We start from the raw sequence: 27,444 nt of genomic DNA on the forward strand, positions 1-27,444 counted from the left end.
TCTCCACGCTGAATAAAACTGTCAGTCAGTAACGAAGGCTCCCGGCTTTGCTAACTCAGGCCACTAACAAACAACTGCCGCGCTGCGGCTGGGGAGATGGAAAGCTGTCAGTTATTTGGGTCTTAAATACCAGCCTTCCCCTCTTGGAGTGAGAGGAGAGTCGCGCCGTAAAACTTTCTCCTAATTACACATTAGGAGGTTTATGAGGGGAGAAGCTGCTGAGAGTTACGGATCGGCTGAACACGAGTAGTGTTCCTCCCGTGGAGGACAAAATTAAAATGTGGTCATATTTGTCAGAGGCAAAGGGCTGGATTATCATGCAAACTAGTGAAAGGACAAGAATGGGAAGTGAAGGCTGACAAACTGTCAGCCTCGGCATGTTGTTCGTGAGCAGAAGTGAACCAAAGGCCCCATGGCAGATGCCGGCAATGCAGCTGCACCCTTCACTTTGAATTTACTGACTTTTGCTGGTTTGTGTCCATGTTTGACACTGCGCTCCCTCATTTGTTTAAAAATAAATAGAAAAGGAGGAAAACATAAAAACATTACTCAAGACACCAGAAAGGAAACTAAAGTGAGATCTGCCCTCGGGGTGCGGGAAGCGAAAACCAGCATTTATGGGAAGGAAAATCCCCACTCCAAGTAGATGGGTTCTTCCCCAAAAAGTCTGCTGCCTTCATGGAACTGATCATACAGGGGAGCAAAAGAAAACACTTTCCTGACTTGTCTATATCCTAAGCTCATGATTTGTGGCTGATCCAAGTTTAACCGGCCCATTCACGCCAGCCAGAGTGCTAGAAATATTGTTGTTGGAAGCATGTTAAGATGCAATTCTCTCCCACTGGGCTTAAGTCATCCCCTGCTTGGGAAAAGCAAACAAACAAAATCCAAAATGCACGATGGGGAAAGGAAGCAGAAGAGGAAACGTTCATCAACTTGATTGGGGTCGGAGGCTTTTCCTGAGGTGACACAAGCCATGAAGCAGATTGACCAAACACCTACCCGGCCGCCCTGCAGCTGAAGATGACTGAAGCAGGCCCACACACGCATGAAAGTCTCATGCTGGCAGTTACATATCCACATGCACTCCTGGCAGCGTGGATCCCCGGGGCGTTATGCAGAAAAACCTCCTTTGTAGATAGGGGATAACTGGGAAAGGAGGTCTGTGTGAGACGGCTTAGTACGTTACAGGCCGCGCGCCCGCCACTGAAGCACAGTCCAGAGAAGGGAGCCTTGGATGTGGCATGGCGCTGGGGAAAAAGGGGTGAAACCAGCCTCTCCACTCCTTCTGACGGCACTGGGAACCTTATCATCGCTGTGCCGTTTCTGTCTTCTCCTCTGCACGTAGAAACTGAGGACACGATGTAATGCCCGTTCCTTAGCCAGCCTAGTTGATGTCTAGGGAGTGCTTACGACGGCAGTGACAGAGGCTGCTTAATTGCATTTCTTGTAATGCACAAGGAGCTAAACTGGAATCCATTTCTCTGGGGACAGAGAAGTTGAAGGAAAAGAAAAACTCTTCTGTTTCTGTAATGTCTTCCTCTAGCACAGATCACTCTGGAAAAAATATTGGCTTGCCTGCTCCATCCCTGTGTCTGAGTATATTAAAAATGCAGAGGAGGTAGCCAGCCTGGTCACCTTCCATAAATCCGGGAGAGAAACAGGGAGATCAAATGAACAATCTCAGCTGCCTGCTGCCACCATTGCTAAACCCAGCAGGGCAGCCGGAGCCCTGGGAGACACAGCAGGGCACCGAAAATTTCAAAGGGAAGTGACAAAAGGGGGTAGGGTTTGCCATTTCTGACAGAAAGCCACCCTCCTGCTCTGATGGAAGAGTCTTGGCAGGGAGCTACAGCAGGGAAAATGAGATGATACAGCATTTAACGTTTGGGGTAATGAGGCCTATAATAGATGACACTTGAGATGTGAAACACTAAGGTAGTGGTATTGCATTTAAATATTGGCAACAAGCTAAAGCTTTTCATCTGTCTGTTCAATGCCCCTTTTTTGATCTCAGAAGGATGAATATATCTTTTCCTTCCTTGATTTTATGTGAAGGGCACAAGTCAACTGCTCTTCTCTTGGACAACAACTCCTTAAAAACAAAGGTTGCTCCAATCCACGCTCTACTACCCATATAAATCAACGTGCAAAAGCAAATTCTTAGGATGATATTAAAACAGAACCTACTCTGAATGACCAGCCCTGACAGGAGGAATTAGTTCCCTGCTTTTGTTAAGCTCGTAATTCAGATTTCAAACTCCTCCGTGCAGAGATGAGGAAGAAAAGCGGCACAGAAAGGAAGCCGACGCTTGGGTGAAATAAGCAAACGTTCCAATTAGTCTGTCTCCTCTCCTGGATCACATTTCACGCTTCCTACAGCTGCAACCAGAACGAAGGATGAGAATCCAGCATACAAATGCCTAGTTCATTTGCTACAGCAGCATGAATAGGATTAAAATAATCTGAAGAGGAATTAAATGCCTCAACAGTCAGGTTGCAAGAGCAGGAGAATAAGACCTCTTCTGTGTGTTTCCAGGATCAGTGGAGTGGGGCCAGCAGAAGTGACCCAGGGTTAATGCAGCTCAGACTTGCCTTGGAGGGACTATTTTCTTCCTACTCAAAAAGAGTGGGCCACAAATCCTACATCCTTAGCCATGAACTGGAAAATGTTTGTTCACATCCAACGGTAAGACAAGCCCAGGAACATCAGATGAGTTTGCAATGTCACCATGTACACGAGTTGAATTTCCAGCTTGCAGACAATCTGTACATGGGCTGCAGGTTTGCCCCTAAAATACTCTTAACTCAAAACACCCTGTTTGGGGAAACGTAAGCTGGCAAGTGAACTTCGATGAACAGTTTTGGTTTAACTTGCTATCTAAACAATGCTGTTCAAAATAAGACAGGAAATTTTTTACCTATGAAGAAATAAGGGCAGAAATCAATAAGCTGACCTAAGGGAAACAGAAGCACGGCAGTGTCATGCCTCTAATTAAAAAAAACCCCTTGATCTCTCTGAGAAACTCCAGTACTTTGAGAAGGTACACATTTTCCTTCACTTTGTTTTGAAAACAATTGTCAAGTTAAATGACAGAAATGAGGAAGAAGTTTCAGGGTCACAGCAGATCCTCACTACAGAGCAAATTCTATCAGATGCAGGTTTGGAAATCTGCATCTTCAGTGATGACCACAGAAATGCAGGCAATAATTTTGTTACTGGCCTGGTTAAACTTAATTAAAACCATGGGTTTTCAACGCAACCTTACATTCAAGATATATACAAGAAACAGTCAGGATCCTTTATATAATCAAACAGATAAGCATTCATTTAATCAATATATAATCAAGCAATGTGCAAGCACCTAGAAGTAAAAAAGGAAAGAACAAGCAGCCAACATGGATATGTCAAGTATAAATCATGTCTAATTTCCTTCTGTGACAGGGTAGCAGACCTTGTCAATAGAGGAGAAAGAGCAGACATCATCTATCCTGACTTCAGCAAAGCTTTTGACATCGTGACATTCAAACATGGCCTACGTGAAACAAGTATCTGGTAGATGCATCACCAGCTGGAAAAGTGTACTCAGCGAATGGTGATCAACATTCACTGTCAGAGCGGAGGGAAATTATCAAGTGAGATTACACAGGGGTCTGGCAGCATTCACTGGTTTTTCTTAATGACTTGGTTGCCAGAAAGTGTGCGCTTATTCAATTTGCAAGGGGTACCAAGCTGGGAGAGGCTGCAAACAGGCTGGAGCATACAGCTACTTTCAAAATGTCCTTGTCCAATTGGGGAAATACTCTGGAAAAAGCGGAGAGCAGCTTCAGTAAAATGCAAATCCCAGAAGCAAAGGAGTTCTGGGAAAGCACCAAGAAAAACTGTGGTGATGAGGGGATTCCTTTTCCCCCCCTAATGCCCTGCCTGCAGAACACAAGAACAAATGGGGAAAGCAATGTGTATGCAGTGCTAAAGTCCTGGACCTATTATTATTAACAGTAAAACAGTAATTAGCTGCTGTGTTCTGCTGCAGAAGAGGACAGATTTCTATCTGCAGTCCTCAAAATACAGCTTGCAAGTACTTATTAGTCCTTGTGCATGAAAGATGCTGTAAGCCTTTAAGTGAGTTTTAATTATTAACTATATTAGCTCATCAGTTGGATGATTTACCAGTGATGTAGCACAGTGAAAGCCAGAGCACTCAGGGCAATTTTCTGTGACTATTCCTAAACAGGAGCAAATCTGCTAAACCACATAATAAACCAGCAATGGTTTAATACTGCCTGGCAACAGCGTTCTCTCACAAAATCCCCGTACCTTACTGGGATGACAAACGATCTCTCCACTGTGGGATGGGATATTATCTGTTTTTCAGCGTGGACTGAAAAAGGAAGGGAACTCATGATGTCAACCTCTGGTTTCCCATGGCTTACCTGAGGGTCGTGCCTCTATAATGTAGCCAGTTGTGGGTTTTTCTCCTGAATCTCCCTCAGTCCATTGCAGTGTCAGGCCAGAAGCAGATTTTGTCACCAGAATTTCCTGAGGAGAGCCAGGAGACCCTAAAGGATGAAACGAGAATAGCAAATGGTGGTGGTATCACAGACTGCAGTATTCTTCATTTTCTCTACTGATATAGGGGAAAAAAAATATCTAGAAGTATTAGTCGATATATACGCAACACAAACCAGTTCAATGGGCTATTGACCTAAATTTTTCACTGGTTCTAGTACCAGCAGTTACATGCCAATGGCTGGGTTTTATAGATAACTGTGTTAAGAAGGAAAGAGAAAAAACCCTCTCATTTTAACCATGAGCATATCTGCAGCATTTGCACATTGCCCCTGCTGTTTCTGACTTCAGAGGTGAAACCAGTCTCCAAGTTTCAGGGAGAGGTGCGTGGGGACAGCTGCCCGCCCATTTGCTTGGGAAGATGCCACGGCCACGTTAGAGAGGATTCCTGCTTTATACTGTCTGTGGTGGGACATGAGAGTTAAACTGTGGAGTCACAGTGCTGCTGTGCCAGATAATGGCTACAGAGGGTACGGTGACAAAATGAAATGTTGCTGGCACCCAGAAGAGTGGAATTGCCAGACGTTGCTCTGATAGAGGGGGGCGCATATTTCCCTGAGCTGGAAAAGAAGCAAAAATCAGAAACGTGACCATTGCATTGATGTTCTGTGATTTACTGGACAGGCTTGTATCATTGGAGGGCATTTACCTTGTTAGATTATCTGTTTATGAAAATCACTGATCAAATAAGAAAGCAAACTCTTCTGGTACACACGCTGAACCAAGCTGCTGTTCAGCCTGTAGCTCCTCTTGACATATCAGGAAATTCACAGACCTCTCCCTCTGCATGAGCCAAAGTGTCGGGAGAGAATAATTGTAAATTCTTTCTGGCTTTACATCCAGGAACCTCTGCTGGTTTTGGCAGAGTTATTCCAGTTCTGACTCCACTGCATAGCAGTACAGTCAGAATTATGCACCGCGCTGTCAGGCTGCAGCATTGAAATCCCTGGCTAGCCCATTTGTGTTATTATTTATTCACGCTGTTTTGTTTATTCACATCAGACTTCTAGATTTCAGGAAAAAAGGAAACATGTTTTTCATGAGCAGTTGCGAAACCCACTGAATCATGTCCTGAGCTCCTGTGACTCAGCTTCTCCTTGGCTTGGAAATTCATGTGAAGCCCTGAGTGCATTATTCCCCGCTGTTGGACCGTGTTTGTATAACTGATCTGGCTTGTGACATGCTTTTATGGTTCCACTTACCTTCTGCTGGCCCAGCTGTGACATTGGCTTGCAGTTCAGGTCCATAGGCGATGGTTCGGGCTTGCACTCTGAATAAATAGGTCATGCCCTTGGTGAGATCTCGGACCTTCAACCAGCGTTGCCAGTTCCCTTTAATGTCCACGGTGACCACCTTACTCACCCCTGGAAGAGCCACGCAGATAAAAAACATAAGAGAAGGTTGCAATGCAAAAAAAGAAATCAAGTGGAGCTTATTACATCTAGATGGTAAGTAAAATTATCTAACAGTTTGCTAAGAAAGTATTTCTTACAATTAGCAGGAGTTTAAGTAGTGATAATAGCCAATTTTCAGCACTGATAAGTATAATTAGAGTTTAAGCTTGATAAGTGGGTACTGACAAGAAAAAAAACCTTACAACACAACTGGGAAATTACCAAGAGACTACACGCAACTTCACTAATTACTCTGGGAAGAAAGGAGGAGGTAAACGAAGAGGACTGCATGTTGCAGATTGCTTCCTATGCAAGCATTTCTCCACTGTTTCTTTGCCAAGTAACCTGCAACATTGCCTGGAGGAGGAAACAAGGGCCAGGTTCTTTCCTTTCATCTCGTCCTGTCATTTCCACCATCACCAAGTGAATGCAGAATGAAAGATGCGTATCTCACAGGTAACTTGTGGGTACAAATGCCACTGCAATAGGGGATGCAATCAAAGCACTATTAGCTTGGACAAGGCTGAAGTCACGACCTGTATTTCACTCTTCTCGCTCTCTAAGAATTTTTCTTACATGGATGAATTAAAAATCAGTGCTATTTCCTTCATCAAGGTTCATAGCTAGTTTCACGTTCAGGTTCTCAATGCTGCATAAAGGGCAGAGCGGCAATGAATGCTTTGAGAACAAAAAAAATCTAGTTTTCACTGGAATTTTCTAAAAGTCAGTCAACGGAAAGGATTTGATTTATAAAATATTCTACAGAACAGAAAGTTCAAGTTTACAGAGTCCTTTTGGCATTTTTCTGGTTCTGTACACATACATAACACATTTCAAACCAAGAAGATAGGAAGTGGGAGAATGTTTTTCCCACTAGAGAAGGCTGCTTGCTAGTTTCTCTTTCCAGAAAAATGCAGAAGGAAGATGTTTTTCAATCCAGAGGCTTATTTTATGCAAATCAAGATGGTGCTTTCAGTTTTTATCAGTTAAATAAAGAATAATGTCCAAGCAATTTCTGTTCAAAGTTTTCTCCCAGATACAATTTATAACTCAGGGAATCTTTCCTTGGTTAACGAGGAAGCAGTAAAAGTGCTCCCTCCTTCCCTAGGTGTACTATTTCATTTCTCTGAGACAAATCAGGAAGCATTTGTCATTTTGAAGGTATGCTCCAAAAAAAAGGAACTGTTAAAAAAGGCTCCAGGGCAATTTCGTTGTCTATTATTGTGTAAAACATAACATTGTAAAGCTTAAACAATAAAAGGTCAAACAGGGAGAAGACTGTGCTAAAGAACAGATCGCTGATAGAAAGTTTCGCAAAACGCGCAGGTTTTAAGCAGGCTTGTGAGTAGGAAGGCAGGAGGCGTCACAACAGCGAGGACACTCAGCTGAAAATCACGAATGGGTGAAAAGTCAAAAGATGCAGGAAAAAAGCTCTGGGGGGTCTGGTCCATCCACGTTGTTGCACTGTAGCGCTGGGATGGAGGAATGTGAGACCTGGGGCTGGAAGAACCATTCAGCACCGTTACGTGCTCCATCTTCAAATGAGTTCGGCTTTACCTCGCTCTCTAAACAAAGGAGCACGGCTTTTCTAACGGAGGAAAACGATGGCATCGAGGGAGGCGTTACTTACCATGGCGGGAGAATAAACAGGTTTGCTGAAAGAAAAATGTTGGCACGAGAGCAAATGGGTAGAAACTGGAAAATAAATTTAGGCAAAAATTTAGAATCTGAGGAAAAGCCTTCCATAACCTCTCTGCTCACATCAAAATCTTCTACAGGGGAGGGAGGGACAAACTGGAGTCAGAGATAGCACAAGCAGAGGTGGGGAAGAGGAGAAAAGAAAACAAAGATTCTGAGGATGTTAAGTCAAATGCATGCAGAGAAAACATGATCTGACACTTCCATATTTTCAGGGCAAAAATGTATTCTTAAACATTGTGTAGGAATGAATAAAAGACAGGAAATGCCCAAACAGCCTGAACCTCCTGCATACCCCGTGCACAGTTCTTGGTCAGAATTAGAAAAGCTTTCTGCATTAGCTCTTTGTGCTCAGACCTGCCAGCCGTAAAGGTTGAAAGTGCTTTTATTCTCATGTTTTCATTCCTGAATATAACTTTCTCAGTGCATAAGACATGGATATTCAGACAATATAGATCTTTAGTCCTTAAAGAAGAAGAAATACGAGTGATTGATATCCTTATTTCTTTCAAAAAGAGTTTAAAATGGATTGGCGATGGCTGAAATTACTCTCCCTACTGTCACACTGCCAAAGTTGGACATCCTATTGAACTATTGGCGATCTACCAGGAATATAAAAATATTAATAAGACCATCCACAAACTTTGTTATCTTTTCTAATTCACTTTTGGAATGAATTTACATTTGTTTTCAGAGAAATTGCCAAATCCTTCTCTGCTGCTGTTCTGGCAAATTAATGAAACATTTGTGGCCACCACATTGTTGTGGTCTAGCTTAAACCTAGTGCTGGGTTAAAGATGCTGCTTGAAAACTCCACGTAAACAGACACAACTAAATTTCTATCACAGTAATTCTCCCTTGTCAAAAGCGGCAGTGGTACCAGTGACGACTAGCACATTTGATGCCCGGGCAATCTTTGCGATAACAGAAGTGACACATGATGTGATAAGCGACACAAATGTGTCTGACGACTATTCTGGGATAGAGCCTACTCAGCAATTTCAAAGTGCAACGCAGGGAGACAATCAGGCACTCTCAGGCTGAGTTTCCTCTTTGCCCATACCAGGTAACGATGGCCATAAAATGACTTTTCAAATCACACAGAATATAGTTTGTGCAAGAAAATGAAAGAGGACAGACAAAAGCGATATTCCACAATATTATAGTTTACTGAACAGTTTTGGCAAAAGCGGAATTGTTTTACTTACCCTCTGCCACCTGGCTTCTCTTGGAAAACAGCAGAGAGCAAGTAGGAAATTGGGCAGACATAAAAGATACTACAGTACTTTTCTATCATTTCCCCATGAATATGTATGATCGGAGATCTTTCTTACCCTGGACGGGAGCCAAAGGTTCATAGACTACTCGATAACCCTGCAGGACTCCATTTGCTGCTGTCGGCTCACCCCAAGACACATTGAGTGTAGTGCAAGTGATTTCAGAGAACGCCAAAAAGCTGGGAGCGCTGGGTGCTGAAAGGATTACAAATAGATTGAATTGCAGTAGGAGTAGTCAATCTGATATACATATATATTATAAAACATTGGTTTATTTGCCCAGCCTAAATCTAAAGGAAACAAGCTGAGAATGGGATTTTTCAATTGTATCCAAATGTCCTGTAATCAATGAGAAACCCAGCCTGTCCTAAAAAAAGCAGCCACTCAGCTGCAAAGCTGAACCTCAAAAACAAGCACAGAGATCGGACACAGGAGGGAAAGACCCTCAGAAGGGTGCCAACGTGAGCACACAGCCCCAGCGCACACCTCTTCTTCATAGCCACCGACAAGGGCATTGCCTTCGCCCTGTGCTGGAGCGCTCCCACCGCGGTCACGTCCAGCACAGAGACAGCTCAGTCTGACCAGGTGGCTGCTGATTCAGCTTTAAAAAAAAAAAAAAAAAAAAAAAAAAAAAGGAGGAATTATAAAAAGCACAGTAATTCTCCCACAGGACTCTTTGGGCAATTCCCAGGCACTGGAGATGAGTTCCTTCAGATTTTCAGATGTGATAGCAGAGGCCAGAAACAGACCCACAGACAATTTCCGTCCAGATCAGCTTGTGAAAGGACTGGTCCTTCTGCCAGCCCATTCTCATTTCTGCTGTATCGCTCCCTTACTTGATCCCTCTTTTCCCCTCCGAGACTATTACAAGGTAATGACCCATCCGAAAGCTAAATCTAAACACCAGTGCCCTCCTGCGTCCACCCGTTTCCCTTAGCCACTGTCCAGTTACATGCTGGTCATCGCCAAGTCTGTGCTTTGAGACAAGACGACGGTCCCGTACCCGCCTGGTGCGTCCTGCCCTGCGAGGGGCTGCTCCTGGGGCCATCCCCGGCTGCGTTGAAAGCGGAGATGCAGACCATGTACTGCGTGTGGCTGGTCAGGTTTTTGAGCCGGACGGTCGTCTCCGGGAGGAAAAGGACCTTCACTTTCTCCGTGTCATTTTGGATGTCGCTCTCCCAGTAATAAATCTGTTGGGACAGTGAAATGTTTTAGTATATGCTACACCTAGAAAATATCTGGGCATTGCAGCTGTAACAGATGAGGAAGATGGTGCGGTCTTGCTCTGGATGACTCCGTTAAATGGGATACTAATGCTTTTCACCATGTGCCCAATCTTTTCTTTTCCTTTGGCAAATTCCCCTGAGTCCAGTGACCATGCAGCTGAGTATATCACTCAAAAATAGAGCACAGGCTGAAGAATATGGCCTAATGACAGCAGATATAAGCTGCCAGAGTTCAGCAACGAGAGGTCAGTTTTTAAATTCTCCCTGAAATGCTAGCTGCCTGTCAGCACTGGCATCCTGATACGATGCTCCATAATTCACCTCTGCTTGCGCACAACAGTGTCACCAGTTGTGTTCACAGGACAGCTAAGCAAATGCCTTCCTGAAGAAGGTAATAAAGACTTTCCCTAAAGTTCCTTGAGGTACTTTTCCCCATTCTTCCCTTACATAATTTGTATCCTGATGCCATAAAATTAGGCTTTGGAGAAGTCGTTTCCAAGAGGAAAAGTGGTGCCAGCCCTACTTATTGGACAGGCCTGGCAGGGAGAGTGATACAGCAGGCCAAAGCAAGCCAGAAAGTTGAGAGAATGAGCCAAGGCAAGACTCCACCTTGGCTCTACAAGCCAAGCTGTTGGAGCCATCTATATACATACAAAAGGAAAAGAACATGAATTGATATATAAGGATGCTTGTTACTGCCAAGAAGGGATGCCAGATTATTCACGTTGGCTTGGCTTTTCTTTGCTTATGGACCTAAATTCATGGAGGGAGGCAGAGCCAGACACTGAACCCAAGCCAAGCTCCAGTGTTTGTAGACTTGCCCATTTCCACTCTCTGAGGGTCCATTCTCATGCTGGAGAAGCTAAACATCATGCCTCTGCAACATGCTCATCTCCTATGAACCAAATGCAATTAATACCGTGATTTAATTCTGTTAAAGTTAAGGAAATAATTCTTCCGAAATCTGACCTGGCCCAGGCTTCTAGCTTGGAGAAAGTTCTGCTTTTCGTAATGGCTTGCAACATTTGATAGATAGAAAGCTCAGTTAATTTTCTTGAATACATTTCTTGCCCCTAGCTCTTGTGTGTCTGTTGCTTTTTAGAGCAGATTATGTTGCCTGCATAAGTGGAGCTGCCTCCTTATCTGCATACCCTGTTTCCCCATGCTCTCCTCCACAAATAGCAACACACTTTTCCTCCCCCTCATGTCATTCTCTTTCTTTTGGTTTTGGGACTTAGTGCCGTTTCCGTACTGCAGTCTGAGCGCTCTTTTAATTTGCCTTACGCAGTGAGGGCAACAGTAGTTTGTAGAGCTATCTCACAAGTAATAGCAGCGCCAAACAAGATAAATGAATCCAGTAGAAAGAGGAGAATTGCCTTGTAGCCTTGGATGTTCCCATTTTGGCTGTCGGCAGGAGGGGGGTCCCAGGTGAGCTCCAGCTGGCTTGCAGAAAGGGAGTTTACTTGGATGTTCTGGGGGGCCAGCGCTGGTGCTAGAGAGAAAGGAGAACAGAAGAATTAATAGTGACAAGCAGAACTAGTTCATATCCAGGTTGCAATTTGCCAGTTGCGGAAGGACCCAGGACAGACTCCGTTTACGCCCCGAGTCAGCTACCAGAGTCAGCCCTGGAGGTATCTGTGTCACCGGGAAGGCTCAGCACGCGTGGACCGCGGAGCCGCCGAGCCTCCGGAGATGGTTGCGTTCTCTCCTGCACAGACCGGGTTAGACACTGAATCAACTCAAGCCCGCCAGCAGCTTTGGAAAAGAAAGGAGAATTTTGTCTTCGTTCTACGGTAACTTTGGGGGCTTGCCTTTGGCTGTGACACCGCGCTCCTGATCGACCCCTCCTGAAAGTCACCGGGAGCAAGGCAGCCCCTTTGCCGCCGTCAGCCTGGCCCCCCACTCAGCAGACAGTCTTTCTAACAGCCTGCTCGCAAGGCTCCAAGACTTAGGGCCAAAATACTATCTAAAATTACCTTCAACACCATTCAGATGCTAATCGACTCAACGATTATTTAATGTGTGACAAAATGACTTTTTAGTTTGCTACTCGTTAGCTCTGCTTTGATTATACCTTCACATACACATGCTGGCCCTCTTGGCATTTTCTTTGCATTGTGCTGTGCTAGAAAAGTAATCCTTGAGTGCACCTGGGTCACACCATCCTTCCCTTTGTCAGGATCCAACTTGGTGCAGGTGGATTTTCTTCCCCAGCAGCTAGCAAGGACGGTCTGTTTTCCTGACCTGCTGTCTCTGCCTCCAGCAGGTCTTAACAAAACAGCACATGTTCTGTTTACAGAAAAGGTGCTGAAGCGTGTCCTGTTCAAACTCCAGAAGTAGGAAGAGAAAGGCAGGGCAAAGGGTACGCTTCTCCTTTCTCCGTGTTCATGGTGCCATAGCCTTCACCCAGACCGCCTGAGAAAGCTGCCTCTTTTCTCTCTGCCCCTTTATGGGCCATAAATAGAAGTGATAAAACATTCCCTACTCGAGTTAGATAGCCCCGGTTATCTGTTCCTCGCGAGACTTCTTTCTTTAGAGGGAATGACCTTCATAAGTCACACTTTTCTACCAATACTCCCTCCCCCCAGAGTTATAAAATAAAATAGTAATTAACACCCACTCAGCCTGACACCAACTATTTATTTTGTTCTAACTGTGTGGTTTCCATATTATCACTGCCCACCCTGCCGTTAATGGAAATGTTAATAACCAGCGCCAGGTTGTTGTGACAGATGCTTGGGCTCATTATCAGAAATTCTTATTTACCGCTCCATTAAACGACAGAATCGCACAAAAAAACAATTCAATCAAAACTAACTGGAGGAATTTTAACAGCCACATTAATAATCCAAAACATAAATAAAGTTAATGTCTTTTGCATGTTTGCCATCGGCAACTCTATTGCAAAATTATTGCTGTACAATTAAAATGTGAAAGGCAAAATTGAAAATAGCCTTTATCCCAGTGCTCAGTTAAAACTATTTGTTTATGATATTTTTTTGTTGTTTCCTTTTCAGCTGGATGTAGCGAATGCACGAGGTGACAATGACCATCAGTAAAATACAGCTTGTTCGCAGGGGTGCACTCGTCTAATTGCTGCCCTGTCTTCTGCGCTTTGCGGAGGAGCGAAGGGAGCAGCTAGCCAGCCGGCTGCCTGCGTTCAGCGCAACGCAGCAGCGTTCTGTTAAGGACCAAAAATCTCAAGATTTTGAGACTTTCACAGCACGCATCAGAGTGCGAGGCCAAACTGATCACACAGTACAAACCTGAAAATACATCTCGGAGATTTGCAGATGATGACAAGCTCAGGGAAACGGGAATATGTACAATCACAGAAGAAAATGGATCACTTTAGCGATGTGTTTTCTTTCTAGGTAGTGACACTACTGTCTGTCCTGAGCTGACAGCTTCAACGTGCTCTCAATACCCAGCTCTGAAGCAGTACCTACAATGGCATTTTTCTTTGGATCCCATGTGCCAGCCTGCAACAATTGCCGCTTCCGAGATGGGACCATTAGAAGAGCCTGCTGCCAGAAAAACACCGCTTTTCCTCAAACCCTTTTTAGAGCACGTCTAAGAAACACAATGGTTAAAAACTGCCAGTGATCATTCTCCACTGACACCCTTGCTGCTGGAGCTGCACTTTTGCTGGCAGGGCGGTGGAAAATTTGATGGGAGGGAAAAAAAAAAAAAAAAGACAATGTAGAAAAAGACATTTCTCTTCACTACCCAAGAGCCTCCAGAGATGCAAATTGTTTGGTTTTGTGCCCTGTGAGTCTGTCCCTCTGTTCAACTTTCAAAGGCTGATGTGCCCCTCCTCTTCTAAGCACAGATTTCTTGTTGACAGCAAGGGACAGCAGAAAAGTGCTGCTGACGCTTGATGTGGCTCTGTGCAGACAGCACGTTACATTAAGGGTGAAATGAAATACTTTAAAAAGAAGGAAACACATCCCTAAAGACTCTACCTGTTTGAAACCCCAAACCATTCACTGAATGTATGGACAGGCTGTACCAATAAAAGCAGGCACATTTAAAAGGTGAATTCAAAAGCCTTTTACCTTCTAAGAATGCAGAGTTCAAGATTACTGAGCTCTCAATTTTTTCACGGCTGTTGAAATCACGCATACATAAAAAGCAAGGTTAAAGCTGCATACCTCACGCTGCTGTAGGTGTTAGTGACATTACCAACTATAGGAGGAGCGACACAGACCCCTGAGGGTCCAAACTCAGCTCTTGGCAGGTGGAAAGCATTTCACTTTCCCTGAAAAAAAAAGTATGTATTCAGGAAGTCTAATTCTGTGCACGTATCCTGCCTTGGAATCTCATGCAGATATGTGTAAACATTTCTTTTCTCATCTGATTTCTGTTCACCTTCGAGATTGTCTCCTTGAAACTCTCAGTCAAAACTAAGGAGAAAGGCTGAGCAGGTTGTATAGTAATTAGTAAAAAAATAACAACTATGGACAGGGATGATGCTGGCAGGATCATGTAAAGACAACAAATCTATCTGGAAGTGCAGTGAGAGTGTCAAAATGAGCCCATGAATAAAGTTACACATCTAAATCCACATTTAAACATATCACTGCCCTCATTTTCCAGTCGTACTGAACAGCCTCTGCTCACACTGCAGTCAATTTGAGCTTGCAAATGCTTACAACCTTTAAAGAGAAGGTGCTTAAAATCCCCAGTGGCCTGCCCGCACCGGAGCTCCGTGCACTGCAGAAGGCTCACCTCAGCTTTTCTTGCTGCTTGCTTGGGATATTTGCTCTCTGGGCTGTGTGGCACCGAGAGCTTTTCATCAATACGCAACTACTATTCCTTTTCTCAGTGACAGTTGCCACGATGCTCTGTAGTACAGGTAGGCTACAAATCCTTGTGATTCATTGCGTAAACTTAATAACTGTTTTTATGAACCATTCCTTGCTGCTCTTACATCTGCTCCAATTTCTGGGTAGCAAAGGATTTCTCCTCTGCTGATTTTCTAATTGTTTCTGTAATGCCAGTATTATGTCAGGAAATTCACAGACAAGTCTGGGACAAGATTCCCTGACACTCATGCTATTTAAATAAACGTGCAGGCAAAAAATGAGGAGAAAAATGCAGTGAAAGAGACTGAAGATTTTCTGTGCATCAGCTTGATCCCACAGTTCCAAGCAATCCCAAGCAAATTTCTGTTTTGTAAAGACCTCTGATCCTTTTCTATCTAGCAAGCATTTCCCCCCCAGTTCATCAAAGCATGCTTTTGTGAACATGCTTGCTTTTATTCCCTAGTAATCAATATATTTGCATTTTGGTGTTAGCACCTAGAGGCCAGAATCTCATTGCACAATGTGTTGCATAAACACAGAACAAAGAAATGGCTCCAGGCCTAAAAAGCCTCTAATCTGTATGTCTACACATTATAATGGAGGGGTGGTTGCAGCATGTTCTGATATCAGCTGTAATCTTACCTACCTAGTGAGTAACAACAAGAGAGAAGACACAGCAATATTCAATGTAGCATGTGCTGACAATGAAAGCATGCACATGCAGCACCTCCAAAGTTTACACACTGGTTCCTGGCACACACAGTCATGGAAAACAGAGCTGGAAAGGATTTGGAGAGGGCTCAGACAAGCCATCCTCCTGCGTCATGCCGGGATCAGCTTGGCTGGTCAGATGTTTGTGTAATCTTGATCACTGACCTCTTTCCAGATTTCCCTGCCGTCCCCACACAAACTCTGCCAGTGTATCCCTATTTTAATAACTCTTAAAATAACTCTCAGCTTTCTGCTGCCTTTTTTTTTTTTTTTTTTTCGTTTTTTAGCCTAAACCATCCTCGCCGTATTGAAGTTCTGTCCCTGCAGTGCCCTGGAGAACAGATTGTTTCTTCTTCTGTCACAGCCACTGCCCTCAAGTTATGGCATAGATAAGCAACAGTTAAGTGGATTATAAAAGCCAAACACAACAAAACAAACAGAAGGTCACCAGATAAAACAGCGAGACTGATCTGCAGAATGGGTAAAGCGAAACGCAAGGGGTTTTCTAGCAGTATGGGCTTAGAGAAGGAATGCAGGGATGGTACCTCCCAAGAAAGAACAAAAAGGCGTATCTGCGGATGTTTGCAGTCACTCCTTCCACCAAGGAAAAGCAGCATGAGAGAAAAGTGTTGAGTGTTTATTGGCCATTTTCTTACAGTGTCTGCGAAAGAGAGGTGGGAGAGAGGAACGCTTCCCTGGTGCAGCAGTACCTCTGTGCCATCAGGAATGCTGCGTGAGCGATGCTGATTAGTTCAATAACAATTAGTTAATTGTGCTTCAAAAACAGCTACTGCGAAGCTGCTTTCCGCTGTGACAAAGCAGCACAAGCTATATTTAGAATGTAAAAGATGTTTCCCACCAATTTCTGGCTGTTTTAAGCTAGGCTATGTTTGTGATGGAAGTATGCGCTTTTTCCAAAGACTGCACTTTCTGGGGTTACTCAGATGTATTTCAGATGCAATAAGACTGGCATCCGCATCCGTTGTATGTAGGTCTTATTCCCTCAAACGCAACTCCATTTCCTAACATTGGACCCGAGTGCTCCTACCCTCTTATTCAGACATGACAATCTGGCACCAAAACCTAGCGCTCTGCCAGTTCTTAACTTCGTCAGGCTTGTGTCACCCTGCGACTTGAAACGAGTCTCAGGAAAGGAGCTATCTGGTCTCTCCCATCTTTGAGAAGCCCAACCTGCTACTGGGTGGGGGAAGAGGTTAAAGCAGCTGGAAAAGCCAGGTTTTAGTAGGAAATAACCCTTTTTCGGGGATGTTGATATATATGTTGATTTACGTGGTTGTATAGGCCAGTGTAAGAGAAATTGAAATATTTCCTACTGTACAAGAGACCAGTGGAAGTCAATACAAGAAGAACTTGAACGACATCTCTCTCACCCTCATGAACACTGATAAAGAGGGAGCACAATCTAATTGATGCAAAAATAGAAAGATAAACAGACAAACCTACCTTGGTGGAGAAGAAGGGGTGGAGAGGAGAAAGAGAATAGCTGTCAGGACGGGGACTTTGGGAATCTAGCACACTCACAATTGCTTCACTCTGTGCCATGTTATCTGGGAGGGCAAACACTTTGTCTCCTCCATATATACTACACTTCGTACAGTAGCTGTGTATTGCCACATCAAATTTTTAAGGATATTAAAGTCATGAAAAAGCATAAATAAGAGCAGCTGCAAATGATACCCAAATGTAACATCCCCAGCTTCTTTGCTTAGCACTGGGAAGCTTCCCAGCGTTGGCTAGGCATGTCTTCGGCATCTGCAGAGATATGGGGGGGAGGCGGAGGGGAGGGAGGAAAGAGGGAGAGGTGACATTCACTGCGCATATTGGAAAAACATTGATATGAAACAAGGACTAGAAATGGAGTATCCTTTCCATGGACCCAGACTCTAGGAGGTTATCTGCCGATGCCATTTTTTTGAACTGAGGAGTCAATCATGTTCTGAGGAAACCTCCACGGATATGACTTATTCATGAAGAACCTTCATAAACTGGCAAGTGACTCAAGCAGAAGTAATTCTCATCCTGTCCCTCACCATCTCTTCCAGTGGTGGCGAAAACAGTGTTGCTGTGATTACTAATCTTTTAATACGGGGTTCAGATTTTCCAGTGAGCCTTGTGCAATCCAGGATTTTCATGGGGCCGACTCGATCCGAGTGACGCAGAAAAGGTTACCGTGATCTCATTACAATGCCTACAACCGAGGCGAATCTCACAAAGCGGTACTCCAAAATACTTAGAACCTGCAAACAAAGACTACATGCTTTTCTTTTGCTGAAGCCCACAGTTCTACTTAGCTAATACAAACCTAAAACAGGCTATCACATTGCATACGGAGATTATCCATCAATGGACTGAGAGCGCCTGGCCCAAAAGTAAAAAGCCCTTACAGAACTGTCAGACTGCCTCTGGAAAGGGCATACAGGTGGTTAAAACAGGAAGGGGGAAAATAATAAAATGAGTTTTTTCCTCTATTTCTTTTGTGTCAACAAGGATATGATCAGACGCAGGCAGGCAGCCCATCACTCAGCAGAGACGGACCCACGAGCAGGAACAGCAAGAGTCTGACAAGCATTAGGTATGCGCAAACAAACATACAGGCGTAAACCTACAAGCTAAAATCCCCTCTCACTTACATCAATGCAAATTAGGATTAGCTCTGCTAAAGCTAGTAGAGCTAACCCAGTGTGAAAGTTGTGTAACTGAGAGCAGCGTCAGCTCTGATGAGTGCAGGATTGACCCCTCAGGAGGTAGTGAAGGGTGTTCAAGGGTGCAAAGGATGGTGAAGAACTGCTGAGTGTTTGATGCTCCCTCATGTGCACCGGGAGGAGCGGGAACAGTACCAGGTGGGAAAGTACCGCTCTCAACTCTCTTGAAAAAGTCTACCTGTTAGACAGAGGCAAAATTACCTACTTCAGACTATTTCCCCATGTTCTCTGGTTCCCAAGACTCCTCCTCCTCCATTTATAGTCATGTTCCACTAACTATAATTTGTTAATCCCACACTCTAATGTCATAATACCACAAGTTCATGGCAGCTGACAAAAGCATCCACTTAATGTTCACTAACAGTAACGGCAGCACCTACTAAAGCCTAATAAGCACCGACAACTCCTTATGCTCCACTAAAGTCAAGAGAGCGTATCAAATAATTAGGGTGAATCTCCACTGGGTTTGCCATATACCAAATGTTAAAAGCCGTATCAGAAAAAAGTCAAACTGAGCAGGTGAGATCTGCCACTGCGATAACCTTTTGCTGTGGCTTTAATGCAAGTCTGGGTAGCTGACCCCCATGAGGGATTAATTTAGGATTTACAGATTGCAATGGTCAGGGAACCCCAGGGAGCCCATGGAGGACTGTGATCTTGTGCTCCTGGGGAGAGAGAGATTAAATTTACATTTTCTCCACTCTGAGTGAGAGTCTTCTCTTTTGGTGTTTGTTTTGCAGTCCTAGCATCCCTGAATTCATCACTGTGGTCCTATACCCCCATATCATCTCAGTGTCTGGATCGCTGTGGCCAAAATAGTTTAGAATATTGCTAATTCATATTTCATAGGAAAAAATGGCAACTTTTTTGTTTTCAGTCTACAACAGGCAACCTGAAATGCCTCCAGTTCCATGATTGACGATGGATACAGCAAACAGATGTCAGAAAAGAAAACCAACTGTGTTTCTCTACAGCTGGCTTCACAGCAAAGCCGTACAGAGGAGGCAAAGCCACGGGAGTTGAGACCCATATGAAAATACTTACAACATTTTGCTCACATATCCCAGGATGACTGAAAACAAGCGGAGCAGGACTGCACAATTAGAGGAAATAGAAATTTGGCTGCAAATATAACCCTTTAGTCAAAAATACTCAAACTCCAGCCCGTGTCTGCTTGAATACGAGTTATCAGCCAGGGCTTCCCCGCTTCTTTACCAGTGCAATTTATGGTCCATTTTACTTTACTACTGATGGCTCATGTTTTTGAAAGGAAGGTTAATTCCTTTGCTTTTAATGGAGTAGCTCTGCTGTTAGTTCTGTAAGGCTTTGCATACACGATCAGGCTTCTCATCCCTCTGCCCTCTGTGTACTGTGCAGGGATGTCCCTGCACTCGGTTCTTCACAGGACATATAACACTGCAGCAGAACAGCTAATTTGTCCTACCACTCCCACTGCTGCTTGCACCAACTACAGAACAAAGACAGGAGTCCTGATGATGAATTTGAGTACGGAGAGTCTGTCGGTCTCAGGCTACAGTCAGTACTGAAAATCGACATCAAATTGTTGGGTTTTTGAGATGGAAGTTCATCATCTGAGCAAAATGTCGCATGGCAATTGCAGCCCAACGCCACCCACACCCGAGGCAGAGATAAACAAGCACAGTTGATCAAAAACTGATGATATTTTTGCTTGGACAAAACCATCTTTCCTACATTGAGACGTGATAAAAAGAGGCAATTACACTAGAGCTAAGCAGGAGCTGCCGCACTGTATAAAGCATTGTGCTGTACCAAAGGCTGCTTATGACCAATATTAACAACTTAATGAGCTGTTAATGAGGCGCGCATTCAGCTTTTACTTGCAGCATGAAAACATTGCAAATCATTTTAGGGAGCTTCTGGATTGCCAATGGAGAATTAAAGATGTCAAATAAGCCCATCAAATCTATGTCTCAATCTGGACACTGCTTTCCAGTGCATTCTCTTAAAATTCCTTTTCCTATATGGTAGAATAACTTGCTTTGACAGCAGTACGACTCTCACTTAGACTTTGCTTCCTTCTGCCTTGACATTAGATTTCAGTCTCCAGAGAGCTGCAGGGATGTCTTTTTGACATGTTGACATTAAGGACACTTCTTCCATAGACACACACTGGCACAGTTACTTTCTGTCTTACCATTATAAGAGCAGCTACTGAGCTAAGCTACCAAATTTGGAAGTTTAATTATGAAACCTTTGTGCTCATCTGTAAATAGTCTAAGAACGTAAAACAACCCTTAAAAAAGAGTAGCCAGTTTGAATAGGAAAGAGAGCCAAGGTTTATATAGAAAATTCATATCCATAATTCCCCAGCATTGCAGCAATACCAGAAACACACAAGGAATGACTAATGCTCTAATGTAGGCACACTTTAGTTTGTTATTTTTTACTATCCTGTCACAGCCCTGCAGGATTAGATAATGCAGCCGAGTGCTATCTATACTGCTATTACCACCAGTGGAGCTGCATTGATGGGAACAACAAATCCAAATTGGACTTGCTGCAGACAAGCCCCAAGTGGAAACCGTGCATAGAGTGAGTCTGGAGGAGTTTAAAATCCACCGAGAAATACTGACGGGATGTACCCAGTGGCTGATCCTGCTCTCAGAAATGGAATGCTGTTGGGATACAGGCGTAATGGTTTCCAGCACTGCAAGAGGAACTGCAAAGAGGTTTACTTCCCAGTCCAAACAAGAAATGTCTCACCACTTTTTTCCCCTCTCCATCTTCCTATAGTTTCCATTTCTTGCTCTGCTCTGACTTTATTCTCTTTTAGTGCACTGTTAGAGAACACGGCTTGGATCTTTAACTCCGAGCTCAGAGAACTTCTCCTTCCTTAGAGAGAAAGACACCGGGGACAGGATGGAAACCCAGTGCCACTCCTGGAGCAGGGCATTCCCAGAACGGCTGTGTGTAAGGCTCATTCACAATTGAGCATGATGTTGGAACAGCTCTGCAGATTCTTCGAATTTAAAGGGGAGGGGAAAAGGAAAATCAATGTTTCAAACACCCTGCCACCCCCCAAAAGTAGCCTTTTGCTGATGTTCGGAAGTGTCAACAATTAAAAAGCAAACACTTTAACATTTGAAAGGCTTAGAGCTTTTAAAGTGCCAAGGAAGGTCAACCCCTTTGTTTAAAGCTTGAGCAAGTGAAACCACTAATTTCTTTATTATACTATTTTCCAATAGCTTCCCTCCATCCCATTTTGTTTATCAAGAGAAAGATACCATCCCTAGGCTGACAGGTTTTAGACTACTGCAATGTGAAATGGCCCCAATACTCCTTCTCTCCTCTCCTCTCCGGTGGCGTCGGGGATGGAAATGCCCACCCTGTTCTAGCTGTGCCAGTAGCGACGTGCTCCCTCTCTGCATCCCCACAGTCACTCACCGAGAGACACGGCCCGCGTGTCCCAAACGGATAGGAGAAAACAGCCAAGGGGGCCACAGCAGACTGATTGAAGCTGCCAGCTCTAATGCGTTGAAATGTTGTCATTCCTCTTGTAGGCTGTTAACAAGGAGGCACAGGGGACTTCTCCACACAGCATCTTCTCAGCTACATTCGGGGCAGGGAAGGAGATAAAGCTTCTGGGCTATAAGAGAAAGGGGGGCCCAAGGTAGCGCTGAGGGACTCCCTTCCCCAGAAATGGACCTGCGATGGGGAGGTGACACCACGCAACGTGTTTTGTATGAACACACGGAAAGAGCGAGGCCTGCAGAAAGAGATGAAAACACGCAGGGAAAAGGCAGCCTTGTTCTGACAACCTCTGGCATCAGCACAAATGACAAAGGGACATTGCCCAAGCACAGATAACCAGGTAAGAAGGGACAAGAGCTCTTTGCTAGGAACAGCTTATAAAGGGGAGCCAGGTGCCTGGAGTCAAGCCTTTGCTTCCTTACGAGGCTTCTTTCACCTTAGCATGGCTTCTTCTATTTTGTCTTCTCTTTCCCAAACCCAAATGACTATTTCTGGTCTTGGAGCTTTCCAGATGGTTTCTATTTCTTCCCTATAAAATGCTGGAGATGGCCAGGCAGCTCTGAGTGCTTCCCCTGACATTACTGGCAGAGCAGAGCTTCCCTGCGTGTGTCAGCTAAGGGCAGACAAAATAAAGTTTGTGAACTCCAGGAACACCTGTGGAGCTGCCAGCAGGAGGGCAGACGAAAATAATTGCAGATAACAGTGGGAAATTTATTTTGGTGTCTGCTCGCTTTGCACCAAGAGATAGATGCAGGTTTTTGAAGACGGTAAGAAAAGAGAGCTAAGAAGCAGCTGTTCCTCTGTTTCACTCCTGTTCCTTTCCAAGCTACAGTTTCAATTGGAAGAAAGTGAGACAGCCAGGAAACCTCTTCTGAAAGATGATGGCACAATCAAGGCGGCATTTCAACGAAGGACTTCTAAGAAAGAGATCTCTGTCTCCCAGCTCTTTTTACTCCTTGCCTTTCCCATTGCAGAACCACCTCTCAGAGACCATTATTAAAAAGAACAACAACAAACCAGCCTCATCAGTTCTTGTGAATTCTGAAGGTCACCAATGTCACCATCAGTTATAATGACACACATCACTCCCTTCTTCACACAAATGGATTTACAACCTCTTTAAAGGCTAGTGTCTCTCGGTGCACTTCACCCCTTCTGCTACCTCCTCTCTGCACACATGTGCTCTCCTCCAACAGCAGCTGCTGGAAGAAATTATGTATTCCATTATTTTTCATCCAGAACAGCTTTGCAGTATATGGGAGAAGCACTGGAGGCTGCAGGCTCATTAGCACAGGATTTGTATTGCTGCCTTCCATTTTATTCACCTTCCCAAATTAGGTGAAGCACACCTGCCCCAAACCTGTGATTTCTGTTTAATTAAAATGCAGGTAGTGGAGTCTCCTGAACTCCAGAGCCCACCACACAATCAGATAGTGACAGCGACCTGGTAGAATAATGCTCTTGATATAGTGGCTGCTCTAACAGAGTCTTAATTTCAGTCGAGCAGAACAGCACCTCTGGTAGCAGCTGCATTTAGGGCTGGGATGAATATCAGTACCCAGCCTCTCGCTGAACACTCACTGCCTTCCCAATCAAAGCCGGCATCCCTGACAGCTGAACTGTTAAATGAATTAACAAGGCGAGAAGGGGGCTTGCCGACGGGGCTGTGACTCCCTTCCTAATTTCTGCAAGCGATGGCTTTCAATTTTTCTGTCATTTGTCAGGAGATGCACATGGTTCTCTAACGAGCAGGGCAGAGCTGCAGCCAGCTCTAAAAAGGCAACGTTACGAGGATCTTCTGGTCCACGGATGAGAAGGATCCAGATGCTTGAGGCAGGTGGGGGAAGGACACCAGCTCTGTTCAGGCTGAGCAGGCAGCGCATCCTTCCTGGCTGCGCTGAGCGCAAGGACTCCCAGCCCGCTCTCCTGGCACGGGGCAGAATTGCTCTCCACGCCAGCGAGTTTTGCGAACGTCCAGGCAGAACTCACAATGGAGCCTTTGCCGGGGCTTTGATCTTATGGGCTACTGTAACAACAAAAAGGTTTTGCTCCACCTGTAGCAAAAAAAAAAAACCCCAACCCCAAACAAACAAAGAACAAAAACCCCAAAACACTTGCATCCAGCTCCTTTTATTCGCCAGGCAAGTCAGGATACAGAGATCTGTTGCCTACCAGCAGGTTGTTCTCTCCCAAAATTTCCTCCTGCCCATCAGTCAGAGGTAAGTGAGACCTGAGTGCTCAGGCTGCCCAAGGAGGCTGTTGGCTGAGGTACAGCTCAACGGCACTCAAGGGCTCGAGAGAAACTCCCCATTCGGATGCTTTTTACTCGTTTGATTGGCAAAACTGCCAGAAGGTTGGTTTAAATGGCTTTTTTCCCCAAGATTGTCAGGGGGCTCCCATTGTCTACTGGAGCTTTTATTGTAAAAATCCAGATACGATGATAGGAAACTCTTCAAATCTAAAAAGGGGAGAGCACAAGAGGGAAGGAAGGAATTACAGACATTCCTCCTTCTGCACTGCTCATCTGGCTGCACCAGACACAGAAGCCAAACAGCCCATCAACTGTCAGTATTATTTCCAGGTGCCCCATGCTGTATGAAACACCCACCAGAACTGCACAGAATTGGATATTTTGACTGAGCTGGCCTAATTCTAGCACATTTCCCCAAAGGCACGTGCAATATATTCCTTTTTACAACCAAGAGAGGAACATTCTCGCACCTACCAGAATTACTGCAACCCTTACGGCAGAATGAAGCACCGTTTAACAGTACTGAGACGTAAGTTATCTGAGGCTTTCAGACCGGGGACTGGTCCCCTTCATTCATTTTGTGTTCAGTGCTATGCCTGTGTTGTCAGCAGTTCTTGTTTATTGGGAAGGTTTTCTCTATTTTTAACATGGATGCTCCATTGCTGAAGCTAAGCAGACCCATTTTTTCCAGCTTGCTGCTTAACTGCCTTTACCATGGGTAAGAACATCAAGCAAACAATAACAACAAAAACTTGTATTTCCACAGCACACTTTAACTCAAAGGTGTCACAAATCAATTTAAAACTTAAATTGCAATACCAGCTCCAATCACTTTACTCACAGGATAAATCACAGCCAGTTCTGGAGGTGGAAGAGGCAGTTATATAACAAAGCATAATAACTTCACGCAACGAGAGTGAAAATCGGCAGGAAGATCCTACATTCATCATTTCTACCGCATGAACCTGGATTGTCCCTAACCAGAGGTAAATCCAGTATTTCTAAAAAACCATCTGAGTCGCGCTATGACTTCAGATATACCAGCCCTGCCTGTGAAAGGAGGTCTCCTGGATATCTCAGTTCCCTCCCAAGTTCAGCTCCTTCCACTGCCCTGTTCCCTGACCGAGTTACGATAAGGAAGACCTGGACCGTGGGATTAAAAGACACGATATAACAGCATTTCCTTGTTTTCCCCAGGTGATTTTCTGTGCCGTGTACATGTGTATAAATGCATGTGCTGGCTCCATTTGCAGCAGTGAGATATTTAGCTCTGAAACAAAAATGTATTTTGAAGCCAGATACAGTTCGTTCCACTTGGGGCTTTCTTTGCTGCAGTTGCAGAAGTAAGTTGGAGCAGCAGCAAACTAGAAAAAAATGTAAATATTGCCAGCTGTCTCTCCAGAACCATGCTGCTCTGATTAATTTATGATGTTTTCAGAGAAAGATAGTGAATGTTACACCACATTTGAAATGAAAAGGTTAAGTAGAGTTTAAAAAAATGTGCTTTGCTTAGTTTTGAGCAATAGAATAGTTAATGAATATTAATAAAATGAATTAGTGCTGGGTTTGATAGCTTCTACATCCTAGCCTTGAGACAGAAGAACAAAAGCGTAATCAGATTCGTTCACGGCGGCAGACTGAACAACAGGAGGGTGCGTGTCGCCTATTCTTGTTCTAAGCTTCAAAAGACGCTGCTGCAGAAATTGATACCATAACTAACAACTATTTCGGCGCCAGCCTCTCTCCAGCTGGGGTCACCATAAATACGGCACCGCCGTCGTGGCTGTGAGGAAGACATCAGCTATTCCAGTCCTGCACTTCTCAGCTAGAGTTACTGAGAAGAACAGACTCAGCTGCTGGTTATCTGGGCTCTGCAAAATCACCTGTTTCGCAAAGCATTCAAAGAAGTGTCTAGTTAACTGTCTCGTCCTGATTTCTGCCTCTGGCCTTCCAATGGAGGGATTTTAAAATGATCAGCAAGTTACATTTCATAAATACAGCCTGGATTCATGCACTAGATCCATAATAAGTAAAGGCACGAATAGTGCCACTGACCCTCAGCTTCTGTAGAGGCTGGATGCAGCTATAGAGTCTGTATGTTCCTGAGAGTAATCATCACCTGTGCCTTCAAAGCTAGCATTAAACCAGACACAGTGTCTTCTTTACTTCCAGGGGCATAAAAATACAGCAAGGTGTGGTGCACAGGCAATGTCTCTACACAGAGAGCTATAAAATAAAAGAACCAGCTTTCCAAGTCTCCCTTGTTTTGTAGTTTTGTTTCTTTTCCCTTGTGGCTTTCCTGTGCTCCACTTTTCACTTCTTTAACTTGAGTCAATTTTCCCCTCAAGCTAATTTGGTATGAACAGTCATCCTCCTGCAACTCCAAAAATATTTTCTCTTCTTTCTTTCAAATGCCCTTTCTCCCCTCGTTCATGCAGACCAACTGGCTTTCAAATGGCAAGAAACCGTCACTGCCAACCCATTCCAGGAGAGGACGCTACAAAAAACTGTTAGCGATCGTGACCAGGGAATTTTTCAAATCATCCCTTTCCTGGACAAATATTAAATATTATCTGGAGAATATTAAAACATGTCAGTACTTTAAAAAAAAACAAACCCACAACTCATTTGCCTTTTACCTACCTGCTTCGCCCACAAACACTTCCACTGGTGTGCTGGTAGGGCTCTCACCAATTACATTATAAGCTGTCATTAGTACTTCATATCTCTTGTATTTCTTCAACTCTGAAAAGGTAAAATATTATATTATACGTAATTATTTATACTGTATTACAGGTACTTTTTAGACTCCCTCACGTCTTTATCACCAGACTTCTCTCTTGTGAAATACAGCATTAAGCAGTACAATTAGTGCAATCTCTACTGCCATCTTCCCTTAATTCACACATCACAGCAGAATTTGCATAATTATGAAGGATCTTTGCAATGAAATGGCAAGATTTTCTAGTGTTCCCTCACGGTGTTGCTCCAGTAAGACGAATCATTCCTGATGGGTACCTAGCTAGAGGAACATCTCTAGGTCATTCTTAATGACAGAAAAAGGCAGGACTTTCCTTTGAATGTTCAACATATGGGCTCCTTTTGCTCTCTACTGGTAGGAAGGAACATGGTTTCAAGCCTTTGCCTAATCCTAGGGACTTTCATCCAGGGAGTCATTTAGCAATTGCACTGCTCAAGAACGTCACTGCTGCAGGAGGGTGCAGAAGATGATCTGCAGCGGGGAATCTGGTGTCCCATTTGAAATACTGCATG

General features: G+C 44.2%; 1 protein-coding gene across 7 annotated transcripts in view; it reads right to left on the reverse strand.

Annotated features, from left to right (window-relative positions):
* Nucleotides 1-27,444, reverse strand: part of SDK1 (sidekick cell adhesion molecule 1) — a 417,371-nt gene that overhangs the window by 21,996 nt on the left and 367,931 nt on the right. For all 7 annotated transcript variants that reach the window (XM_030001765.2, XM_030001768.2, XM_030001764.2 and 4 more), the window contains 6 exons: nucleotides 26,815-26,916; nucleotides 11,542-11,657; nucleotides 9,943-10,129; nucleotides 8,997-9,134; nucleotides 5,773-5,934; nucleotides 4,435-4,560 (listed from right to left, as the gene is read on the reverse strand). In XM_030001765.2, coding sequence (XP_029857625.1) covers nucleotides 4,435-4,560; nucleotides 5,773-5,934; nucleotides 8,997-9,134; nucleotides 9,943-10,129; nucleotides 11,542-11,657; nucleotides 26,815-26,916 — 831 coding nt within the window. The remainder of the gene's footprint in view (nucleotides 1-4,434; nucleotides 4,561-5,772; nucleotides 5,935-8,996; nucleotides 9,135-9,942; nucleotides 10,130-11,541; nucleotides 11,658-26,814; nucleotides 26,917-27,444) is intronic.

This window comes from Aquila chrysaetos, chromosome 25 (genome assembly GCF_900496995.4).
Source record: "Aquila chrysaetos chrysaetos chromosome 25, bAquChr1.4, whole genome shotgun sequence".
Lineage (NCBI taxonomy): Eukaryota > Metazoa > Chordata > Aves > Accipitriformes > Accipitridae > Aquila > Aquila chrysaetos.